The 20857-nt window shown below is 46.1% G+C and overlaps 1 protein-coding gene and 1 pseudogene across 5 annotated transcripts in view; one reads left to right on the top strand and one right to left on the bottom strand.

Annotated features, from left to right (window-relative positions):
- LOC145506656 (uncharacterized) overlaps positions 1-20837 on the bottom strand; it is a 95923-nt gene extending 75086 nt beyond the window's left edge. For 2 of the 4 annotated variants that reach the window (XR_014054144.1, XR_014054136.1), the window contains exon 1: positions 7530-7694. Coding sequence is in view for 1 of the 4 variants with exons in the window: in XM_081491857.1 (XP_081347983.1) it covers positions 7530-7871 (342 nt within the window). In the remaining 3 variants the exon portion in view is untranslated. Of the gene's footprint in view, positions 1-7529; positions 12400-20672 lie in introns of those variants that run through there. The other 2 variants (XR_014054138.1, XM_081491857.1) reach the window with 2 other exon arrangements.
- On the top strand, positions 730-6622 carry LOC145538932 (olfactory receptor 4C11-like; annotated as a pseudogene). Its single transcript, XR_014077342.1, has 2 exons — positions 730-745; positions 4644-6622. The product of XR_014077342.1 is annotated as an olfactory receptor 4C11-like (transcript).
- Positions 20838-20857: the final 20 nt, after the last annotated feature.

Raw genomic sequence — 20857 nt, 5'->3', positions numbered from 1 at the left:
CTCCTGTATTGCAGGCGGATTCTTTGCCATCTGAGCCCTAAACACTGATCTAAGTTTCTGTCTTGGGGAGCTCCTGGTCCAAAGTCTATGGTCAGTGCTGATGCTTCTGGGACAGAGTATTAAATCGGGCTCCACTTTCTACACACCTGGGTTTTCAAGATCCTTGACAATCCTTGTTTTAACACACAACAACAATCTCTCTTTAATGGGGGTAAGTGATGGCGTGGTTGTTCAGGAAGAAAGAAGCTGAACTGTGGGATGAAATCTTAGATAAAACTACTTTCTCTAAGATGTTTGCTCTCCTTCCCACTCTATCTCTTTCTATATCCCATCTCCGACTATTCTTCCCCTGGTACCTGATCACTCCTCTCTCCTGTTCTGACTACACTAGTCTGCTTCTTTCCTCCTCTTCACTATTATCCAGTTAGATCTTTATTTATTTATTTATTTATTTATTTTTTACTTTAATATTAGCCTCAGCATGCAGTTTAATGCACTTGATTTTGGAGTCAGGACAGAAATTTAAGAGATCAATTGCTATCCTTCTCTCATGACTCATGATTTCTCTTTTCTAAGATGCAATCCATGTGATGATTAGAATTTGGTATTTTATATGAGATGTAGGGTGAATGCTGAGAGAGAGGCTACATAGTAACATCCCTTTCTAGTTCTAGCCTCAGTGTCTTAATTAAAACACTCTGTATCACAGGTCATGCTTTGTAACTAGAAATGGATGAATCACATGGTCAGTCCAGTTACCTTGCAAAAAAATGTGTATGTCACATGAAATTGCACAAGCAAAAATTGTTTGAATGATAAGATTATGGAAAAATAATAATATTTAATATTGAATTGCCTTATTCAATCATACATACATACATACGTTATATATATGGAACATAGGAGATAGAGGCAGGTGATTATTTAACTTAGGAAGAATGGAAAAATTTTGGCACCAAATATATTGAATCAGTTAACAATTCAGTAGGTAAAAGTAAAATGTAAGGCTCAAGGAAGGAAAAAGACCTTCTACCACCATGATGCCCTCCCAAATCAAAGAGGCAGGGTGGTCCAGAAAAGTTTGGAGATAATGGCTGAATTCAATAATAAAATTCTTAGGTAGTATTGATTTAAACTAATGCATACATCCTGTCAATGATGCTTTCCTGTTTTTATGTCCCTAAACCTTCTCTTTGCTTACTTAAAATAAAATAGAATTAGTTGAACTGGATGTCATGGTTGTCTGTTACCTACCCAAAATTTGTCTCTTAAAATGTTTGAAATTTAATGAGAGTGTAGTTTTTAATGATGGGAGCATTTATTTTTTTCCTGAAGCAATGCATGTTCCCTTTTTAAAAATATTTAATCACTCTTCAATCCTAACTCCTCCTCTTCTCACAGCAAAGGGCTCCCCTTCTTTTGTTTTTATCCCCTACTGGAAACCTAATGTATTAAAATTAAATAATAATTGATTTCCTTTTTTTTTAATAATCAGCAGAGAAAATTGCAACTTCCAATCAGAGTTTGTAATTATTGTGATATTTCTAATTTCTCAGAGTGAACTAATATTATTTTAGCTCAACTGCAAGGAAAATCTAATTGTATTTAGATGCGTAACTTTACTAGAGTTAAATAGCTTGATTTACTGATATTGATATATTTATCTTACTTAGGGAAACCCTTTACAAACTTTTTGAATATTTAATTTTCAGAGAACTTTGTTGGAAATTGCAGTTTAACTCAATTAAAGCCATAATTTCACTTATTTCCCATGTTTAAACCTTTAACGACCAATCAGCTTATTTTCTAGGATCTTTCTGATATGGAGTTAAAATTTACTTAGCATTATCACAGAGTTGTGTGTAGTTTTTCAATGATTAAGAATCTTACATAGAGAAATGTTATCCCTCCAACGTGGTTGTGAGGAGGTTGAGGACATCTTTTCATGCTCTATAAGTTGACTCCAGATATGAGTAGGTTCTCAGTACACATTTGATGACTGAGTTGATGGTGTTATTGAATCACTAAAGAATTGATGATTAATCAGAAAGAGGAAGTGTACGTCAAAATTCATGTTAAAATGTGTTTCATTTGACATTAAATTTTAAAAACATGATTGACTAAAACGGAAACAGGAGTGTAAAATTGATAGAGTTTATTGTATAACGTTGAAAAAAAAAGAGCTCAAAATTTAAAGATATCAAAAATTAAACAAATATAACATACAAAATTCAAAACAAATGAAATATAATAAATTAAAATATACAAAAATGTTATACTCTATTACTAATCAAAATATATATTCATAATTTTAATTCTGTTAACAAGTATAATAATGCCTGAAGTTAATTTTTTATTTGCAATTTGTGCCATATTGTTATAGTTTTAGAAACAATGGGAAATGACCTAATTTGTGCATAAAAATATTTCACATATATGTGTGAGTATATACATACATATATATCTATATATAGGTAGATGTAGGTATATAGATATATATCTGAAAACCCAGCAGAATGTGTAAGGAACTAACTTTTACTTCTGGTTTATGGGCTCCCCTGGTGTCTAAGATTGTAAAGAATCTGCCTGCAGTGCAGGAGACATGGGTTTGATCCCTGGGTCTTAAAGATACCCTGGCAAAGGGAATGACAGCCCATTTGCCTGGAGAATCCCATGGACAGAGGAGCCCGGTTGGGTTCATGGGGTCACAAAGAGTCTGGCAGGACTGAGTGACTAACACCACCCTTGGACTGGTTAAGTATGAATTTCTGAAGGGCGCTTTTCTTACCCTGTAATACATTGCAAGCTTTGGAAATTTTATTATGCAGATACACCCATACCATAATTAATTTTCTAATAAATATTGAAGCAACCAAACTGAAAGATTATTTGAGAATAATGTCAATAATTATGGGCTTCCCTGGTGGCTCAGTGGTAGAACATGCTTGTAATGCAGGAGATGTGGGCTCGATTCCTGGGTCAGAAAGATCCCCCGGAGAAGGAAATGGCCAATCATTCCAGTATTCTTGCCTAGAAAATCCCATGGACAGAGGTGCCTGGTGGGCTACAGTCCATGTGACTTAAAATAGTGATATTTATATTAACAATTCCCTGGGCATATATTTGATTAAACTATTAAAATAAGCACAAGTTATATGAGAAGCGTTTATTAAAAATATTTTAATTAAGATGAAAATTTGGAAAAACAAAAAATAAATGGTGGAATTTGTATTTTCAGATTTTGATAGGTTAATTTTGGGCTCCCCTGGTGGCTCAGTTGGTAAAGAGTCTGTCTGCAATGAAGTAGACCTGGATTTGATCCCTGGGTTGGGAAGATCCCCTGGAGGAAGGAATGGCAACACACTCCAGTATTCTTGCCTGGAGAATACTATGGACAGAGGAGCCTGGTGGAGTCCATGGTGTCACAAAGAGTCAAACATGACTGAGTGACTAACATCATGTTTATTTTTAATTGCTAAGTAGATAATTACACTACAAATACAGTGTAGCTAACATAGAAAAGGCTTTTAAATTAAAAAAGGAAATTCAGAAAATATAATACGATGATTGAAATTATATAGGTATAGTATATAAGGAAAAAGTAAAGGAGAGCAAGGAGATGCATTTTATGTTGAGTTTCTGAAATACATTTTTAAACTTACATTTTAAAGAGATACAAATTGAAAGAATGCAATCTTCTAGATGATAGTGGTAGGAGAATCAGATATGAAGGAAGATAGTACACAGGTTACAGAAACATAGAAAGTGAAATAATAGGCTGAGTCCACAGAATGTGAAATTTACTAGCATGCATCTGACATATGTAATGGTTTATATCAAATATATAGCAATTTTCCAAAATACTGCTAGCCTCATTGATTGGCTCAAATATCTCATGTGCCCTAACTGGCAATGAAGGTAAAGTTATAGCTGCAATGAATCTAAAGACGGAAAAATAAGCTTTTTTCTTAAGTATAACCCAACAAAGATACTGAAGAGACCAGGAATAATGGCTACAAACTGTTGTTCAAATCAAGAAATGTATTCACTCAGGAGATAATCTCCAAATATATTATTTTTAAATTATATAAGGATATTATTGTCAGTAATTGATGTGCATACACATCATATGAACATATATGTATCATATGCATATGCATATCCTTAATAATGTATCTGTCAGATTCTCTGTCATATAAAGAGTGTCAAGGCATTAAAATGATCTGACCAAGATCATAAAGCAAATTCACTAGTTTTCAGACCATGGCAGAGTGCACAATCACTTGAGCGCTTTCCCCCCACACACACACACATAAAATTTGGCAACCCAGCTGCTGTCTATGGGGTCGCACAGAAGCGGACACAACTGAAGCGACTTGGCAGCAGCAGCAGCAACAAGAAGACCTTGAATCAATGCCAATGTTTAAAGCATGCCAACATTAAAAAAAAAAAATTCCTGAGTGAGTATAGTGTATGAAAACTTTGAGAAACACTAAGTTATATGTTTGACGAAATTAGAACTCTAAAACTTGCAATTCTGCATCCAAATGCACCACAATTGCCAAGCCACCATTTCTCCAACTTTTCTTTAGAAGATGAACCACTTTTCAGCTGTGTCTGTTCTATATTTATCATAACCATAGAGGTGAACAGCAGTGTGAACGAATTCATTCTACTCAGAATGAATGTGTTCATTCAACACAGAATCTACTAAAGGAGAAAGTAGTATCTGTTATCTTCCTATTTCTATACTTTGGAACTCTGTTGGCAAACTTCCTAATTGTGATGACCATACGATATAGCCAGACACTTCAGAGCCCCATGTACTTCTTCCTTTTCTACTTATCCTTTGCTGATGCCTGTTTTTCAACAACCATTGCCCCTAGGTTGATTATAGATTCTGTATCTGAGAAGAAAGCCATCTCCTTCAACTAGTGCATGACCCAGATCTTTGCATTTCACTTCTTTGGGTGCATGGAGATCTTGGTACTTGTCCTCATGTCTTTCGATTGCTATGTGGCCATTTGCAAGCCCCTGCGGTACACATCCATCACGAGCCAATGTGTCTGTGGCACACTGGTAAAACTGGCCTGGTTAGGGGCCTGTATCCATTCTTCAGCACAGATTCTCTTGACTTTGGAATTACCCTTCCGTGGCCCCAATGTTATTGATCACTATTTCTGTGATATGTAACCGTTGTTGAAACTTGCCTGTGTGGATACTTATGTCATCAACCTACTCACAGTGTTTAACAGTGGGACCATATGCATGGTGAGTTTCCTGTTGCTGCTGATCTCATATGTTTTCATCTTAGGTTGTCTGAGTAACTGTAGCACAGAAGGAAGAAGGAAGGCCCTTTCCACATGCACCTCCCACATTATCGTTATTGTCTTATTCTTTGTACCGTGTATATACATATATGCTCGCCCTCTAACTGTATTTCCAGTGGACAAGACGGTGGCTCTGTTTTACAGTATTGTAACAACCTTGCTCAACCCTCTGATTTACACTCTGAGGAATGCAGAAGCCAAACAGGCCATGAGAAATTTATGGTGCAACAAAGTCTAACTTGAGACGGCAAAGAGTGGAAGATGCCAAATGCTAATTCTGCCCGAGTTTAAGTATAATTGGATTGATGGAAAAGAGAAAATGTTCTCATTCTATTATGGACAGTATAGATGTGTTCCAGTGGGGCATTTAGGGGAACAGGCAGAATGAGCACCCAGCAAAATCTGTATTGTTTTAACCAACGCCTCAGAAAGAGAACCTGAAGTTCCATCATCTTTGTGGGGACACAAGCCCATTCCTCGTGTCTGCTGTCTGCTTTGATGTTTCTGGTTGTGAGCCACATCCTGTTCTTTCTATAGGTTTATCTTCTGGTTTTGTACATTATTGTTTTTGTTTTTTTTTCTTACCCATGTTTAATAGTTTGTCCCTGATTTCTATCATCCATTTTGTTGGTAAACCAGCTCTGGAACTACTGGATCTGTATCATATACTTTCTGGCTCAAGAGTCAATAGCATAATATCACACCCAGAAACCTATGATCCCCAAGGAGCATAAATATCAACTAGTTAAGCCTCTATTTGGTGCTTGTTTCCCCTCTATAATACTCTTAAAAATTAGCTTTTCCTTTGCCTATGTACAGGGAAATAATGCCTTACTTCCTATTCAAATCAGATAATTCTAGTTATAACAAAGATATTCACTGCATTGATAGATAATTTCTCTCTATATACATTAATATGTTTTGTTCATCATGTTGATTATTATTTTCATATTTCTTAGTTTTTTTATACATATCTTTTTTTTTTTTATTTTAAGTTCATGGACACTTCCCTAATCTTTGGTTACTTCTGAATGGATGACCATTTTATAAAGCTGTTAGTTAAATTATAAAAATTAACATCTCAAGGATGAGGTCATACATATGAAAAAGGCAATAATTGACAAATAAAATAGAACTAATGCCATGATGTGGGTGTGTGCGCTCAGTCGCTCAGTCCTGTCGGACTGTTTTGAGACCCCGTGGACTGCACCCTGCCAGGCTCTTCTGTCCATGTGATTCTCCAGGGAAGAATACTGGAGTGAGTTGCCATTTCCTTATCCAGGAGGTGTTCCTGACCCAGTGATGAAACTTGCATTTCTTGCATCTCCTGTAATGGCAGGTAGATTCTGTGTCACCTGGGAAGCTCATATTTTTCATGCATCTCACTAAATTTGCATTTTATTTGAGTACTGTTAACTAATGAGTATCAACAGTAGGAGCCAGTCCACAAGGGAACAGACATTGAGTCTACCTCTGAGAATAAATATAATTAAGACTATTTTGCTACTGTTGAAACGCCAATACTTTGGCCACCTGATGTGAAGAACTGACTCATTGGAAAAGACCCTGATGCTGAGAAAGATTGAAGGCAGGAGAAGAAGGGGATGACAGAGGATGAGATGGTTGGATGGCATCACCGACTCGATGGGCACGAGTTTGAGTCCGCCCCCGCCCCCCTCCGCCCCCGCGCCCCTCCGCCCCCCCGCCCCTCCGCCCCCGCGCCCCTCCGCCCCCCTCCGCGCCCCTCCGCGCCCCTCCGCCCCCCTCCGCGCCCCCCTCCGCCCCCCTCCGCGCCCCCCTCCGCCCCCCTCCGCGCCCCCCTCCGCCCCCCCCTCCGCCCCCCTCCGCCCCTCCGCACCCCCGGCCCTCCGCGCCCCTCCGCCCCTCCGCCACTCCGCGCACCCGCCCCGCCGGACCCGCCCCTCCGACCCTCCGCCCCCGCCCCTACGACCATCCGCCCCGCCGCCCCGCCGCCCCGCCGCCCCCGCCGGCCCCGCCGCCCCCGCCGCCCCCGCCGCCCCCGCCGCCCCCGCCGCCCCCGCCGCCCCCGCCGCCCCGCCGCCCCCGCCGCCCCCGCCGCCCCGCCGCCCCGCCGCGACGCGCCCCGCCCCTCCGCGACGCGCCCCGCCCCTTCTCGCCCCGCCCCTTCTCGCCCCGCCCCGCCCCGCCGTCGCGACCCCCCACGTCCGCACGGCCCACCTCGTTTTTTCCTGGGAGGAGCGCGCTGATGTCTGTGGCCTCGGCGGCTCCAGGAGGCGAGACGGCGGACGCGTAGAGCCGGGCGGGCGCCGCGTCTGGCCTTTTGCTGAGGCCGCCGCCTCCGGCTGTCAATCCCGCCGGCCTGGCCCCGCCCCGCCCAACGGCGGAGCGTCGCGGGGCGTATGGCCGAGGTGGCTGCCGGGACGGACCCAAGATGGCCGGGCGCCTGTGTTCCGTTCCTGCCGTCGGCCCCGAGCCTGATTCATTGCCGCGCTGCTGAGCGGAGCCGCAAGCCAGCTCGAGGGCTCCGGGCGCTGTCACCGCGGGGCCGCAGGCCGCCATGGCGACCCTGGAAAAGCTGATGAAGGCCTTCGAGTCCCTTAAGTCCTTCCAGCAGCAGCCGCCGCCGCCGCCGCCGCCGCCGCTTCAGCCGCCTCAGCCCCCGCAGCCGCCGCCGCAGGCGCAGCCGCCGCCTCAGCCGCCGCCTCAGCCGCCGCCGCCTCAGCCGCCGCCGCCGCCGCCGCTATGCCCGGCCGTGGCCGAGGAGCCGCTGCACCGACCGTGAGTACTGACCCGCCGCAGCTCGGCCCCAGCCCTCCCCGGCCTTCGCCAGCCTCCCGCGGAGGCACGGAGGCGGCCCCGGCCCTCTGCCCTCCCGGCTGCCCAGTTTGGGGAGGAACCGGGGTTGCGTTGTGAGCAGGACTCGGCCGAGCCGAGGCCGCGTCCAGCCCCCACTCTTCTGCTCTGAGGGGAGCAGGGCCGCGCGGGCGCTGGCCGCTCCCCGAGGAGCCGGGAATTGGGAGCCCGAGTGATGCAGGGACAGTGGTGACCTCATGCCCGGGGACGTCGGGCTGGAGGGCGGGGGAGCGCGCGCGTTCCAATGGGGAGCCTCTGGCGGGGCCCCCTTTAAACAGGCTGGGAGTCAGTCGGGCCTGTCTTCCCGTAGCCTCAGGGCTTTTCGTTTAGTTCGGGGGTCGCAGCAGAAGACTGAAGTGTTGGAAAGAGACCGGCTTGTCTCAGTTCAAGGCGGTCTGCAGGCCCCTTAAATGAGCGGTGGTCGCCCCGTAAGTGTGAACTTAGCCTAGATGGTTGTTATTAACACACAAGAAACAATAAAACGGCCTTCCATAGTGGGACGAGTGGACTGAAGTTTATTACTTGTCTGCAGTTGGAAATAAATCACATCTTGCTGAGGGAGAGGTTAATCGTCGGGGCGAGTGATGTCCATTTCACGGGCATCGCAGTCACGCTGGCCAGAACCTGGATGGGTGTCTGCGGACAGTCTCCTGTGGCAGACATCCTGGTACTGTTTGGAAGTAGGGGGTCTCGGTTGCTTGTGCTAGGGAACTTTTCGAAACAGAAGAAGAGAGACCATTTGATGTCACCTTCTTACAGAGCCCAAGTACTTTTCCTTGAAGTCTTGGGTGTTCCGCAGAGGTCAGGGCGTGCTCTGCTACAGTTCAGGCCTTTCTTTCATGTGCGGGCGTTCTGTTTCTCATCTGGATTTGTACAAGACGGCATTTAATGAGGACAGTTTTTGGGAAGCAGCCCCTTTAAGAAGTTCACCTTAATGTTAAGATGGATTCATTTTCAGGAATGTTTTCATCTTTGTTTCTGATACGATTCCTTGCTGTGTCCTGAGGTTTCATCAGGAAATGAGTATTTGGGGAGTCATTTTGGCTTATCTGTTAAAATGTAGCAGGAAATTGCTTTTTCTGCTAAAAGGTGAAAAACTTGTTTGGATACTTTGAGAAAAAAAGAATCTTTTTTTAACAACTTGACATTTCTCCGCGGCAAATAACTTGTAACCATGACCCATTCCAGACTTAGCATAGTGCTTCTCCGTGGAGGTAGAAGTCAGAGAAGTTCACGCATCTCAGCGTCTCTTGGATCTTGTGTACAAACAGGAAGCACCAGGCAGGCTCTGGGTGGGAAGGAACGTCTTACTGCCGTCCCTGTCTGTTGTCCAGCACTTGGTCTGTCATCTTTGCATAAACAATACATTGCTGCTGCTACTGCTAAGTCGCTTCAGTCGTGTCCGACTCTGTGCGACCCCAGAGACGGCCGCCCACCAGGCTCCCCCGTCCCTGGGACTCTCCAGGCAAGAGTACTGGAGTGGGTTGCCATTTCCCTCTCCAAGGCATGAAAGTGAAAAGTGAAAGGGAAGTCGCTCAGTCGTGTCCGACTCCTAGCGACCCCATGGACTGCAGCCCACCAGGCTCCTCCGTCCATGGGATTTTCCAGGCATGAGGACTGGAGTGGGTTGCCATTGCCTTCTCCAATACAATACATTAACATGATACAAACGCCAAAATTGCAGACAAGTAATTAAAATGTCTCTCTCCCCTTCCTTTGTCCTGAGTACCTAACTCCGTTCCCAGAGGCAGGCACTGTTACACTTCTTCCTTGTGTATCCTACCTGGTATAACTTGTGTATATATATGGATAGACTTTAAATTTTTTAAAAACAAAAATACTTCAGAATAGCAGCTTTGAAAGGTTCTTTAGCATGCTCTGAAATCAATTGCATTTGGCTTAATTATAGTTATAAAATGCATAAATATATTTTTATGTACTTTGCTGTTGAGAAAGCAGATACTCATTGATTTTGAGTAACAAACTCCCTGCCTACAAATTTGGATCTTAGCATTTCTGTTCATACACTTCAGCTGAAAAAGCCCTTCCCCACAAGATTGGCCAAAAGCAATGAGAAAGTAACTGTTCTGTTGTTATGGTTCTTGCTGTCTATGGAACTATAGTGGCACCAGCTGAGCGTGGACTCTGATTAAGGACCTGAGTGCCTACTATGGGCTCAGTGTATGGTATGCAGGGCTTCCGCGTGGTGCTGGCTACAGTCTCTAGAAGGCTGGCGTGCAGGGGAGTACCAGAGCTTGGCAGGGTCCTCACTGCAATTATGAGGCAGTTGGCATTGGCCTTTGGCACTTTCTCACTTTCCTTCGTATCCCCTCCTAGTTTTTCCCTGACTTTAAGTATTTGCTGAACGAACATCGAACGAGTGCCAGCCAGTATCCTAAATAGGTGCAGCGCTATGGCCTTGAACAGATAAAGCTCTGCCCTCGTGAAGCTTACGTTTTAGTGAGGGACATAGACTGTAAACAGGGTACATAGGTAAAATACACAGTATGTTAGATAGCGATAAATGGAGGAGGAATAACAGCAAACAGGGACGAGTAAAGACCAGGCCCAGGGAGCAGGTCCGGACTTTGCAGAGAGGACTAGCGAGGTGGTAGGTGTGGCCTGTTGAATTCCGGAGAGGAGACTCTCAGTGGGAGCGGAGGTCCCAGAGGTAGAGGAGTGCCTCGCCGCATCAGTAATCCCTTCCAGGTGGATTAAAGACAGTGGCACTTACTCTAAGTGAGGTGGGAAGTCATTGGAGGGTTTGCTCAGAGGAGTGGAAGGATTTGAGTTCTGTTTTAAAATGAATACTGGCTGAGAACTGAGTTGACGGACAGCCTGGGCAGCAGCAGGAAGCCAGTTAGGAAGTTAGTGAAGTGATCAGGTGCGAGATGATGGTGAATTCTGTCAGGCTGTTGGCAGTGGCAAGGTGGGAAATGGCTGAATTTTGAAGGTAAACCCAACAGGACTTGTTCTTCTCTGCTGAGTATAATTTAGCCGTAGTGGGTATTATCGTTTAGGGTTACGTTCAACTGCAAATAGCAGAAACTCTTCTGCAGTAAGTTAAACAGATAAGAATGTGAGGAAGTTCCACAATGACTGGGGGTGCCCAGCTTTGTTTTTTGTACTTAACTTGTAAGTCCCTGTCCTCCTTCTTTCCCATTTTTTAAGTTGAGTTATTGTCTTTTTGTTGGAGTGTAACAGTTCTTCATAATATTCTTGATGCTAGACCCTTATCAGATAGGTGATTTGTGAAATGATACTCCCTCTCTTGGGTTGTCTCTTCACTTTTTTTTCCGTGCACTGCCTGGCTGTGGGGTCTCAGTTCCCTGACCAGGGACAGAACCCAGGCCCTCGATGGTGCAAGAGTGGAGTCCAACCACTGGACCACCAGGGGAGTCCCCTCCACACAGTCTTTTTTTAAAAATGTTTTTAAGATGGATTTATTTTTGGCTGTGGGGAGTCTTTGTTGCTGCACCCAGGCTTTCCTCCAGTTGCAGTGAGTGGGGACGACTCTTCCTTGCGGTGTGTGGGCTTTAGTCGTTGTGGTCCACGGGCTTAGTTGCTCCGAGGCACGTGGGATCTTCCCAAACCAGGGATTGAACTGGTGTCCTTTGCGTTACAAGGCGAATTTTTAACCACTGGACCTCCAGGGAAGGGCCCCCCGCCTGCCCCCCTCTGCCCCATACAATCTGGATTTCTGTTAATTTTGTATCACAATTTCAAGTGAAATGTGAGTCCTCCAACTTGATTCCTTTTCAAGATAGTTTTGGCTACTCTGGGCCCCTTGCGTTTCCATTTAAACTATAAGAACAGATGGTCTGTTTCAGTGAGGAAGCCAGCCGGGATTCTCTGATGGGGATTGCATTGAATCTGTGGATCAACTCGGAGAGTATTGGCGTCTCATCCACATGAAGTCTTCTGGTTCTTGAACACTGACCCACTCTTTATGCGCATGGTCAGACAGTGTTCCAGGCTTTGTGAGCACATCTCTAGCTGCCGTTCAGCTCTGCCATGTGGATTAGAGCAGCCGGAAGCTCCAGCTAGATGAACAAGTGTGCCTCTGTTCCAATAAGATTTTGTTAGTGATGTGAAACTTTGAATTTTGTGTGTAACTTTCCCATGTCACAAAATACTATTCTTTGATGTTTTATTTTGTGTTTTGGTTAACCATTTAAAAATGTAAGAACACTTCTTAGACTGTCTAGGACAGGCAGGCTCTGGTTTGCCTCCCACCCCGGATTAGATATGCTGAGACCACTTTGGGGAAGCAGTTTTTCTTAACTAGCTTAAAAAATTATAAAAATTACGCACATACATTGTAACAGCATCTTCAGCTAGCACAGAAGATGACAAGCAAGACTTCCTCCCTGGCTGTCCTAGCCTTATTCTCTAAAAATAACAATTAAGTTTCTTTTGTTTTCTCTGACGTTTGAGTGCACGTGCAAGTCTTTTTTTTTTTTTTTTTTTTTTGCTCACACTATATTTTTTCACTTAGCACTATATCTCAAAGATGTTATTTCATAGCAGTGCATGTAATTCTTACTGGTTGGCTATGTAATGCTGTAGAATTTCTTTGTAAAAGAGGACTCACAGAGGTGTAAAGGCAGAGGTCTTTCCAGTGCTGTCCACATTCAGAGGCCCCACCCCATTACCTCTGGTCCCAGCAAGTGAGCCCGCCACTCAGTAAACCACAGACAAGACTTGCCGCGGATCCTTGCTGCTCAGTGTGGTTTCAGGGCCAGCAGTTTGGTATCACTTGGGAGCGTATAAGAAGTACAGAATCTCTGCCCGACCTTAGACCTACGGAGTCAAGAGTCTGCATTTTAACAAGGTTTGTGAGCAATTTGCGTGCACATAAATCTTGAGAAGCTCCGCTGTAGATGATCAGGCCGTATCTTTCTGATGTTATAGTATAATATGAAATATAATTAATCCAATAATGCCATCTGCATTTGGGAGGGAAGACTTAAGGCGCTCACGGTGCAGCTGTAGCTGAGGCGGTATCGTCTCCCTGTCCTAGGCTGTGGGGCGTTTGTGTGGCTGTAAAGTAGGTTGTAACACTGCCAAAGGAGCTGTGGTGGCATTAAGAGCCCCGGCCACTGGGAGCGGGGACTTCAGTGGGGACTGGACGAGATGACCCGGAAGGACTCCTTTCAGCCAGGTGCCTCTCACGTGCCAGGGCCTGTTCTGGGCCCTTGGGTTACAGGTGAACAAGGGCTGGTGATCAATCCTCTGGAGAAAAACGAAACCGAATTCGGGGGAGCGGTGCTGTGGGGCGTGGTTGAGGGTGTGAAGTGCACTGAGAAGGTGCCTCTGAAGCGGAGGGAGGGAGCGGGCCGCGTGGGTGTCTGAAGGCGGGGCCGTGAGGAGACCGGGAAGGGAGGTGAGGGGCAGCCCCGGACGGCCTCGTACCCCAGTCTGAGGACTTCGGATATTACCCTGCCCAGATGCACACTTGTGTCGTCAAACAAGTGATGCAATTTATGCCGCTCAGCCAGCGCCAGATGCTGGTGCGAAAGAAACTGGGTCACTTCATCGTCGCTGGTGGGACTTCGGAAGGGGAGAGCTACTCTGGAAAACAGCTCACGGCAGTTTCTTACAGAACTGAACTTTTGACTACTCTATGATCTGGCTGTAGCACTCCTGGGGGTTTATCCCAGAGAAGTGAAAACGTATGTTTACATAAATCTGTGCACAAGTGTTTGTGGCAGCTTTATCATAGTAGCTCCAAACTAGAATCCACTTAGGTGTCTTTCAACAGGGGATTGATTAGACTACTGAGCAGTAGAAAAAGGAACAGGCTCAGGCTCCTGATAACACACGCAACAGCTAAGGCAAATGTTAAGGAGATTGTGCTAGTGAAAACAGCCAATCCCCAAAGGTGACACACTGTTTGAGAAGTGAAGTGAAAGGCACTCAGTCGTGTCTGACTCTTTGCGACCCCATGGACTAGACAGTCCCTGGAATTCTCCAGACCAGAATACTGGAGTGGGTAGCCTTTCCCTTCTCCAGGGGATCTTCCCAACCCAGGGATCGAACGCAGGTCTCCCCCACTGCAGGTGGAGTCTTTACCAGCTGAGCCACCAGGGAAGCCCTACATACTGTCTGATTCTACTTATATAACATCTTTGAAATGACACAGTTGTAGGAGCGGAGAATAAATGAGTGGTTGCCAGGGTTAGGGGCAGGGTGGAGGGTGAGGGAGTGGGTGTGGTTCTGAAGGGCAGCTGAGGGATCCCCATGGTGATGGGAGTGTCCCCTCTCGTGACTGGTGGCAGATACACAAAGCATATACATCTGAGAAATTGTGTGGAGCCACATAGAGGCACACAGACGAGTAAGCCTGGAAATCTGAAGATCAGTGTCACTATTCTGTAGCACTGTTCTGGTGTGATTGTTTTGTAAAATGTTCCCCTTGGGGAAAACTGGGGAAACTGTACCCTGAATTTTGTATATTTCTTATGGTAGCACATGAATCTGCAATTGCCTCATTAGAAACTTGAACAATAGAGGCCACCCTGGTGGACAAGGGAGTAGGAGTGAAAGAGGCTATTGAAGTAATGGAAGCAGATTGGAAGTAATCAGGTCAGCTGAGGGGCTGTTATGGGACTCAAAGCTGGAGCTGGGGTGGCTGGTGCCCGCGGGGTGGTCCCCTCAGGAGGGAGGGCTGCTGGGACTGCAGCCAGATTTTTAAGAGACATTAAGGTTATGATTTACATATCATAAGATCCACCGTTTCAAAGTGTACAATTTAGTGGTTTTTAGTACGATCATAAGGTTCTGCAGCCATCACTCCTATCTAATTTCTGGGACATTGCATCACTCACAAAGAAAGCCCCTCTCTGCAGCAGTCCGTCCCCGTCCCCTCTGCCTCCCCCCAGCCCCTGGCAACCCCTGATCTGTTTCTGTCTCTATGGAGCTGGCAGTTCTGGATGTTTCTTATGAACGGAATCATTCACATGGGGCCTTTGTGTCAGATTTTATTCACTTAGCGTAACAGATTGGAGTTTGAACTGCACTTTCTTCTATAGTATTCAGTTAAATCACCAGTAAGAAAGGCATTAATAGCTTTTTTCTATGCTATAGACTGGTAGCGGGGAACTATTAGGTCTTGCTTTCCCTAGCCAAACGACTTTTTTTTTGGCCACACCGCACAGCCTGAGGAATCTTAGTTCCCCGACTAGGGACTGAACCCGGGCCCTTGCCGTTGGTGAAAACGCCGAATGCTAACCACTGGGCTACCAGAGAATCCCCTCAACCAGTACTTTTATTTTAAAATTATGTCTGAAACATAATTCCAAAGTGACTTAGGTGTTGTATTCCTTCTTTGAAAAAAGAGGATCTTTCCAAAGGAGTTCTAATCTTCTAGGAACACTCTCACATCAGTCTAGTACTTGGCTAAAGTTAAAGAGCCACTGATGAGGAACCAGAAGACCTGGCTCTCTGCCTGGCCCTTTACTGCCGTGCTCCTGCACCGGGCCGCCTCTGGACCTCAGTTGTGCCTCCTGTGTGGGGCGTGTAGGCCCTGACTCGGGGTGTGTGTATGAAAGGACCCGTGAGCATGAACAGCAAGACAAGTGCAGGGTGAGTGGTGTCTTCAGTCCCTGAGGGGGTCCAGGTCTTCTCTTGCACACCCTCAACCCGGAATCAAATTTTTCATGCTTCATCTTAAAATAACCTAATTCTAAAAATGTGAATTTAGATGAGAGGGCTTCAATTCCTGTTTTCAGAATTCTTTCTTCAATGATCAGTTTGATTGTTCTGTGCTATACCAGGGCTTCCCTGGTAGCTCAGGCGGTAAAGAATCTGCCTGTAATGTGGGAGACCCAGGTTCGATCCCTGAGTTGGGAAGATCCCCTGGAGAAGGGAATGGGAACCCACTCGAGTATTCTTGCCTGGAGAATTCCCATGGACGGAGGAGCCTGGCTGACCACAGTCCATGGGGTCGCAGAGAGTTAGATACGACTGAGTGACTAACATTGTCACTTACTACGATGTAGAGACCTTGATTTTCATAGGTCCCTCCTTACAGATGACAACCACAATGGTGTGGTCATTCACCTAAAGTTAGACATCCTGGAGTGTGAAGTCAAGTGGGCCTTGGGAGGCATTACTACAAACAAAGCTAGTGGAGGTGATGGAATTCCAGCTGAGCTATTTCAAATCCTAAATGATGATGCTGTTAAAGTGCTGCACTCAGTATGCCAGCAAATTTGGAAAACTCAGCAGTGGCCACAGGATTGGAAAAGGTCGGTTTTCATTCCAATCCCAAAGAAAGGCAATGCCAGAGAATGTTCAACCTACCGTACAATTGCGCTCATTTCACATGACAGCAAAGCAATGCTCAAAATCCTTCAAGCTGGGCTTCAGCAGTACATAACTGAGAACTTCCAGGTGTACAAGATGGATTTAGAAAAGGCAGAGGAAGCAGAGATCAAATTGTCAACATTCATTGGATCATAGAAAAAGCAAGGGAATTCCAAAAACAAATCTGCTTCGTTGGCTACACTAAAGCCTTTGATTGTGTGGATCACAACAAACTGTGGAAAATCCTTGAAGAGATAGGAATACCAGACCACCTTACCTGCCTCCTGAGAAATCTGTGTGCAGGTCAAGAAGCAACAGTTAGAACTGGACATGTAACAACGGACTGGTTTAAAATTGGGAAGGGAGTACGTCAAGGCTGTATATTGTCACTCTGCTTATTTAACCTATATGCAGAGTACATCATGCGAAATGCTGGGCTGGATGAATCACAAACTGGAATCAAGATTGTCAGGAGAAATAACAATAACCTCAGATATGCAGATTGATACCACCCTAAGGGCTTCCCTGGTGTCTCAGCTGGTTAAGAATCCGCCTGCAATGCGGGAGACCTGGGTTCCATCCCTGGGTTGGGAAGATCCCCTGGAGAAGGGAAAGGCTACCCACTCCAGTATTCTGGCCTGGAGAATTCCATGGACTATATAGTCCATGGGGTCATAAAAAGTCGGACACGAGTGAGCGACTTTCACTCACCACCCTAATGGCAGAAAGTGAAGAGGAACTAAAGACCCTTGATGAAAGTGAAAGAGGAGAGTGACAAAGCTGGCTTAAAACTCAACATTCAGAAAACTAAGATCATGGCATCTGGTCCCGTCACTTTTTGGCAAATAGATGGGGAAACAATGGAAACAGTGACAGACTTTATTTTCCTGGGCTCCAAAATCACTGCAGATGGTGACTGCAGCCACAAAGTTAAACGATGTTTGTTCCTTGGAAGAAAAGCTATGAAAAACCTAGACAGTGTATTAAAAAGCAGAGACATTACTTTGCTGACAAACGTCCATCCAGTCAAAGCTGTGGTTTTTCCAGTAGTTGTACGGATGTGAGAGCTGGACCATAAAGAAGGCTGAGAGTGGAAGAATTGATGCTTTTGAACTGTGGTGTTGGCGAAGACTCTTGAGAGTCCCTTGGACTGCAAGGAGATCCCACCAGTCCATCCTAAAGGAAATCAGTCCTGAATATTCATTGGGAAGGACTGATGCTGAAGCTGAGGCTCCAATCCTTTGGCCACCTGAGTTGAAGAACTGACTCATTGGAAAAGACCCTGATGCTGGGAAAGATTGAAGGCAGGAGAAGAAGGGGATGACAGAGGATGAGATGGTTGGATGGCATCACCAACTCGATGGGCACGAGTTTGAGCAAGCTCTTGGAGTGGTTGATGGACAGGGAAGCCTGGCGTGCTGAAGTCCATGGGGTCACAAAGAGTCGGACAGGACTGAGTGACTGCACTGACTGATTTCCCTATAGATCTGAAAGCTGGACTGTAAACTGTGGCAGATGAACTCATATGATGCCACTTTGAGATGTTTTGCATGAGCATGTCTCTTTGGGAATCTCAGCACTCATGGACCTTCAGTCTCTGACAGTCAAAGTGTGGAAGATTTGATTATATTCTCTTCTGTAACACCTTTTTATGGTTAAAGATGGGAACTGATCTTATGGCTGTGATCATTTCTAAGAATCTTTGCAAGCCTGCCTGTTTTCTGTCTCTCAATTATTCTTCATCTGGATATATTCATAGCTTATCCCCTCAATACTTTTGATTTATTGTTAAAATGTATCTTCTCAATAATGACTTTTCAGACTGCTTCATAAAATTGCAACACCCACCCAGTAACCTTCCGTATCTCCTGATCCTCCATCTCTGCTTAATTTTCCTCCTTAGCACTTATCATTCTCTAACCTGTCATACAGTTTATTCATTTTATTTTCTGGTATATATACTACAATATACTTTTATGATGGTAGGAATTTGTGTCTTAAAAATACCATTACATCTCCAGTGCCTAGAATAGCACCTAGCATAGTGTAAATGGTCAAGTACCTGTTGAGCTAATAAATAAATAATTGTATAAACATATATAAACCACCAGAGAGAGAGTGGCATGGAATGGATTGTCTGTCTTACTTCATAAGGAACCATATTATAATACCAACTAATAAAGAACAGAAGGAAAAATAAAGAATATAATTATGAAGAGAAGACACACAGAAAGCCATACTCTGGTCCTTTGACTAGAAGAACAAAATTAATAATCTCCTATCACGTGGTGGTATTTACATGGGTGTGTATATTTGTCATAAGTTATTTACCGTATGTTTAAAATGGTGCCGTCTATTGTATGTAAATCATACTGTAAGAAGTTCATTTAAATACAAAAATATATAAAAACATTTTTCTTTCCATTTTTCTCTTCTCCCTTCCTTTATCTAGTGACTAATTTCAAAATGCTATAGGAATTATAGAAATTTTAATTATTAGCTTTCATTGTCATTATATTTCACTAGTATCATCAGGATTTATATAATAATTAATATATCTAACAGTAATAGTTTCTAGAACATGAAACCAGGAGAAGTCAAGAAACTTGCTTAAAGCCACAGAAACACAAGTCATGAAGCTAGAATTCTATTACATCACATCTATTTGAACCTTTACCTACACTCAGAGCTTCTTCTGTCATTAGGAAAGATTTGACTTAAAGGACAGAGTCTTTGGTAACTTTTCATAGTCTATACCTCCACGTGACTTTGAACATGTGATTTTTCCTTGGAGTAGGGTACATGAGTGTAGCTCCTGGTCACTGAAATGTTAGATGTCCCATTAGGACAGAGTAGGAGGAGAAGAGGGCTCTGTGGGCAGAATATTCCATTTGACAATCTTGTCTGGGATGAATTAGCCTCATGGTTTGCTGTGATTCTGGATTAACTGAACTAAATAGCTCATTTAGCAAATCCTTCAGGGTTGGGTGGGAAGGGTGAGGACATTTTTCCTTCAGATCCTCGGCAAAGAACTTTTTATGAAGTCCCTATAAATATCTGTTGGAGGAAGAGAAAATGTTTAATTTGCATGCTCTGCCAGGGGATGATTTGGGGTAATGGGTATGGCTATTTAGAGAGAGTTTTATCACAGAAGAGTGAGAATATGTCTTATTTATTCTAGAAATTTCTAAGAGCAGAGTAAGAAACTTTCTGCCAGTATTACACATCCTTTTGAAGAGTCTAACTCAGGCCTTCTAGGAAGGGTTGGTATCTATGGAGTATCTTCTCTCCCCATAGGCCCTCTCCCCATAGCAAGGGGGCCGTTGCTGTTCCCGTGGGGACACGGTTTCCTGTGGCGGTGCTGGGTTTCCACTCACCTGGCTGCTTTGGGAAAACAGGCTCTGGAATCAGGTGGAGATGTGGCTTGTGGCCCAGAACTGGGGACTTCTCCTGGGGGCCACCCACGTGCCGCCCCTCGGCTTGCTCAGGGCCCCCCTCCAGGTGCTGAGGCTCTGGAGCCCCGGGCCCGCCCACGCAGCCGGCCTCGGTCAAGGGGGGGGACACCCTTGGGTCAAGCGGTCATGCGGGTGAGGGACCTCTGGGGCCAAAGCTGCTGCTCGCTATACCAGCCACGGCCTCTCGCGACAGCAGGCGCAGACCAGGCAGGTTCTGACCAGCCGTGCCAGCCCCAAGCCCCTCGGTTCTTCTCGGGCTGCGCAGTGACCCTCCAGGGATGTGCTCGACTCGGGGACCCCACCTGGGCTCCACCTGAGAGTGCCCTGGCTCCGCCTGAGGCGCACCACTCCCCGCTCCCTTCTCTGCAGGGCTGTCCCGTGAGCTCTCCCTCCGCCCGGGACGCTGAGTGGGCAGGCTCCCCCGCGGGGTCTCAGGCTCCGAGCCCGTGGCCGGCCCGCCCTTCCACCCGCGGGCGTCACTCGGGGGCTCCTCTCCTAGTGGATCGTTCGCCAGCTAGCCGGAGGCTCACTGCCGCCGCGCCGCGCGCCGCCGCGCCGCGCCGCGCGCCGCCCGCCCGCCCCCGCCCCGCCCCCGCCCCGCCCCCGCCCCGCCCCCGCCCCGCCCCCGCCCCGCCCCGCCCCTCCGCCCCTCCGCCCCTCCGCCCCTCCGCCCCTCCGCGCCCCGCCCCTTCTCGCCCCGCCCCGCCTCGCCGTCGCGACCCCTCACGTCCGCACGGCCCACCTCGTTTTTTCCTGGGAGGAGCGCGCTGATGTCTGTGGCCTCGGCGGCTCCAGGAGGCGAGACGGCGGACGCGTAGAGCCGGGCGGGCGCCGCTTCTGGCCTTTTGCGGAGGCCACCGCCTCCGGCTGTCAATCTCGCCGGCCTGGCCCCGCCCCGCCCAACGGCGGAGCGTCGCGGGGCGTTTG

This window comes from Giraffa tippelskirchi, chromosome 1 (assembly GCF_054371585.1).
Source record: "Giraffa tippelskirchi isolate mGirTip1 chromosome 1, T2T-mGirTip1v1.2.pri, whole genome shotgun sequence".
Classification (NCBI taxonomy): domain Eukaryota; kingdom Metazoa; phylum Chordata; class Mammalia; order Artiodactyla; family Giraffidae; genus Giraffa; species Giraffa tippelskirchi.
The sequence above is the reverse complement of the archived record's forward strand: the minus strand, read 5'-3'. Positions and strand labels throughout refer to the sequence as shown.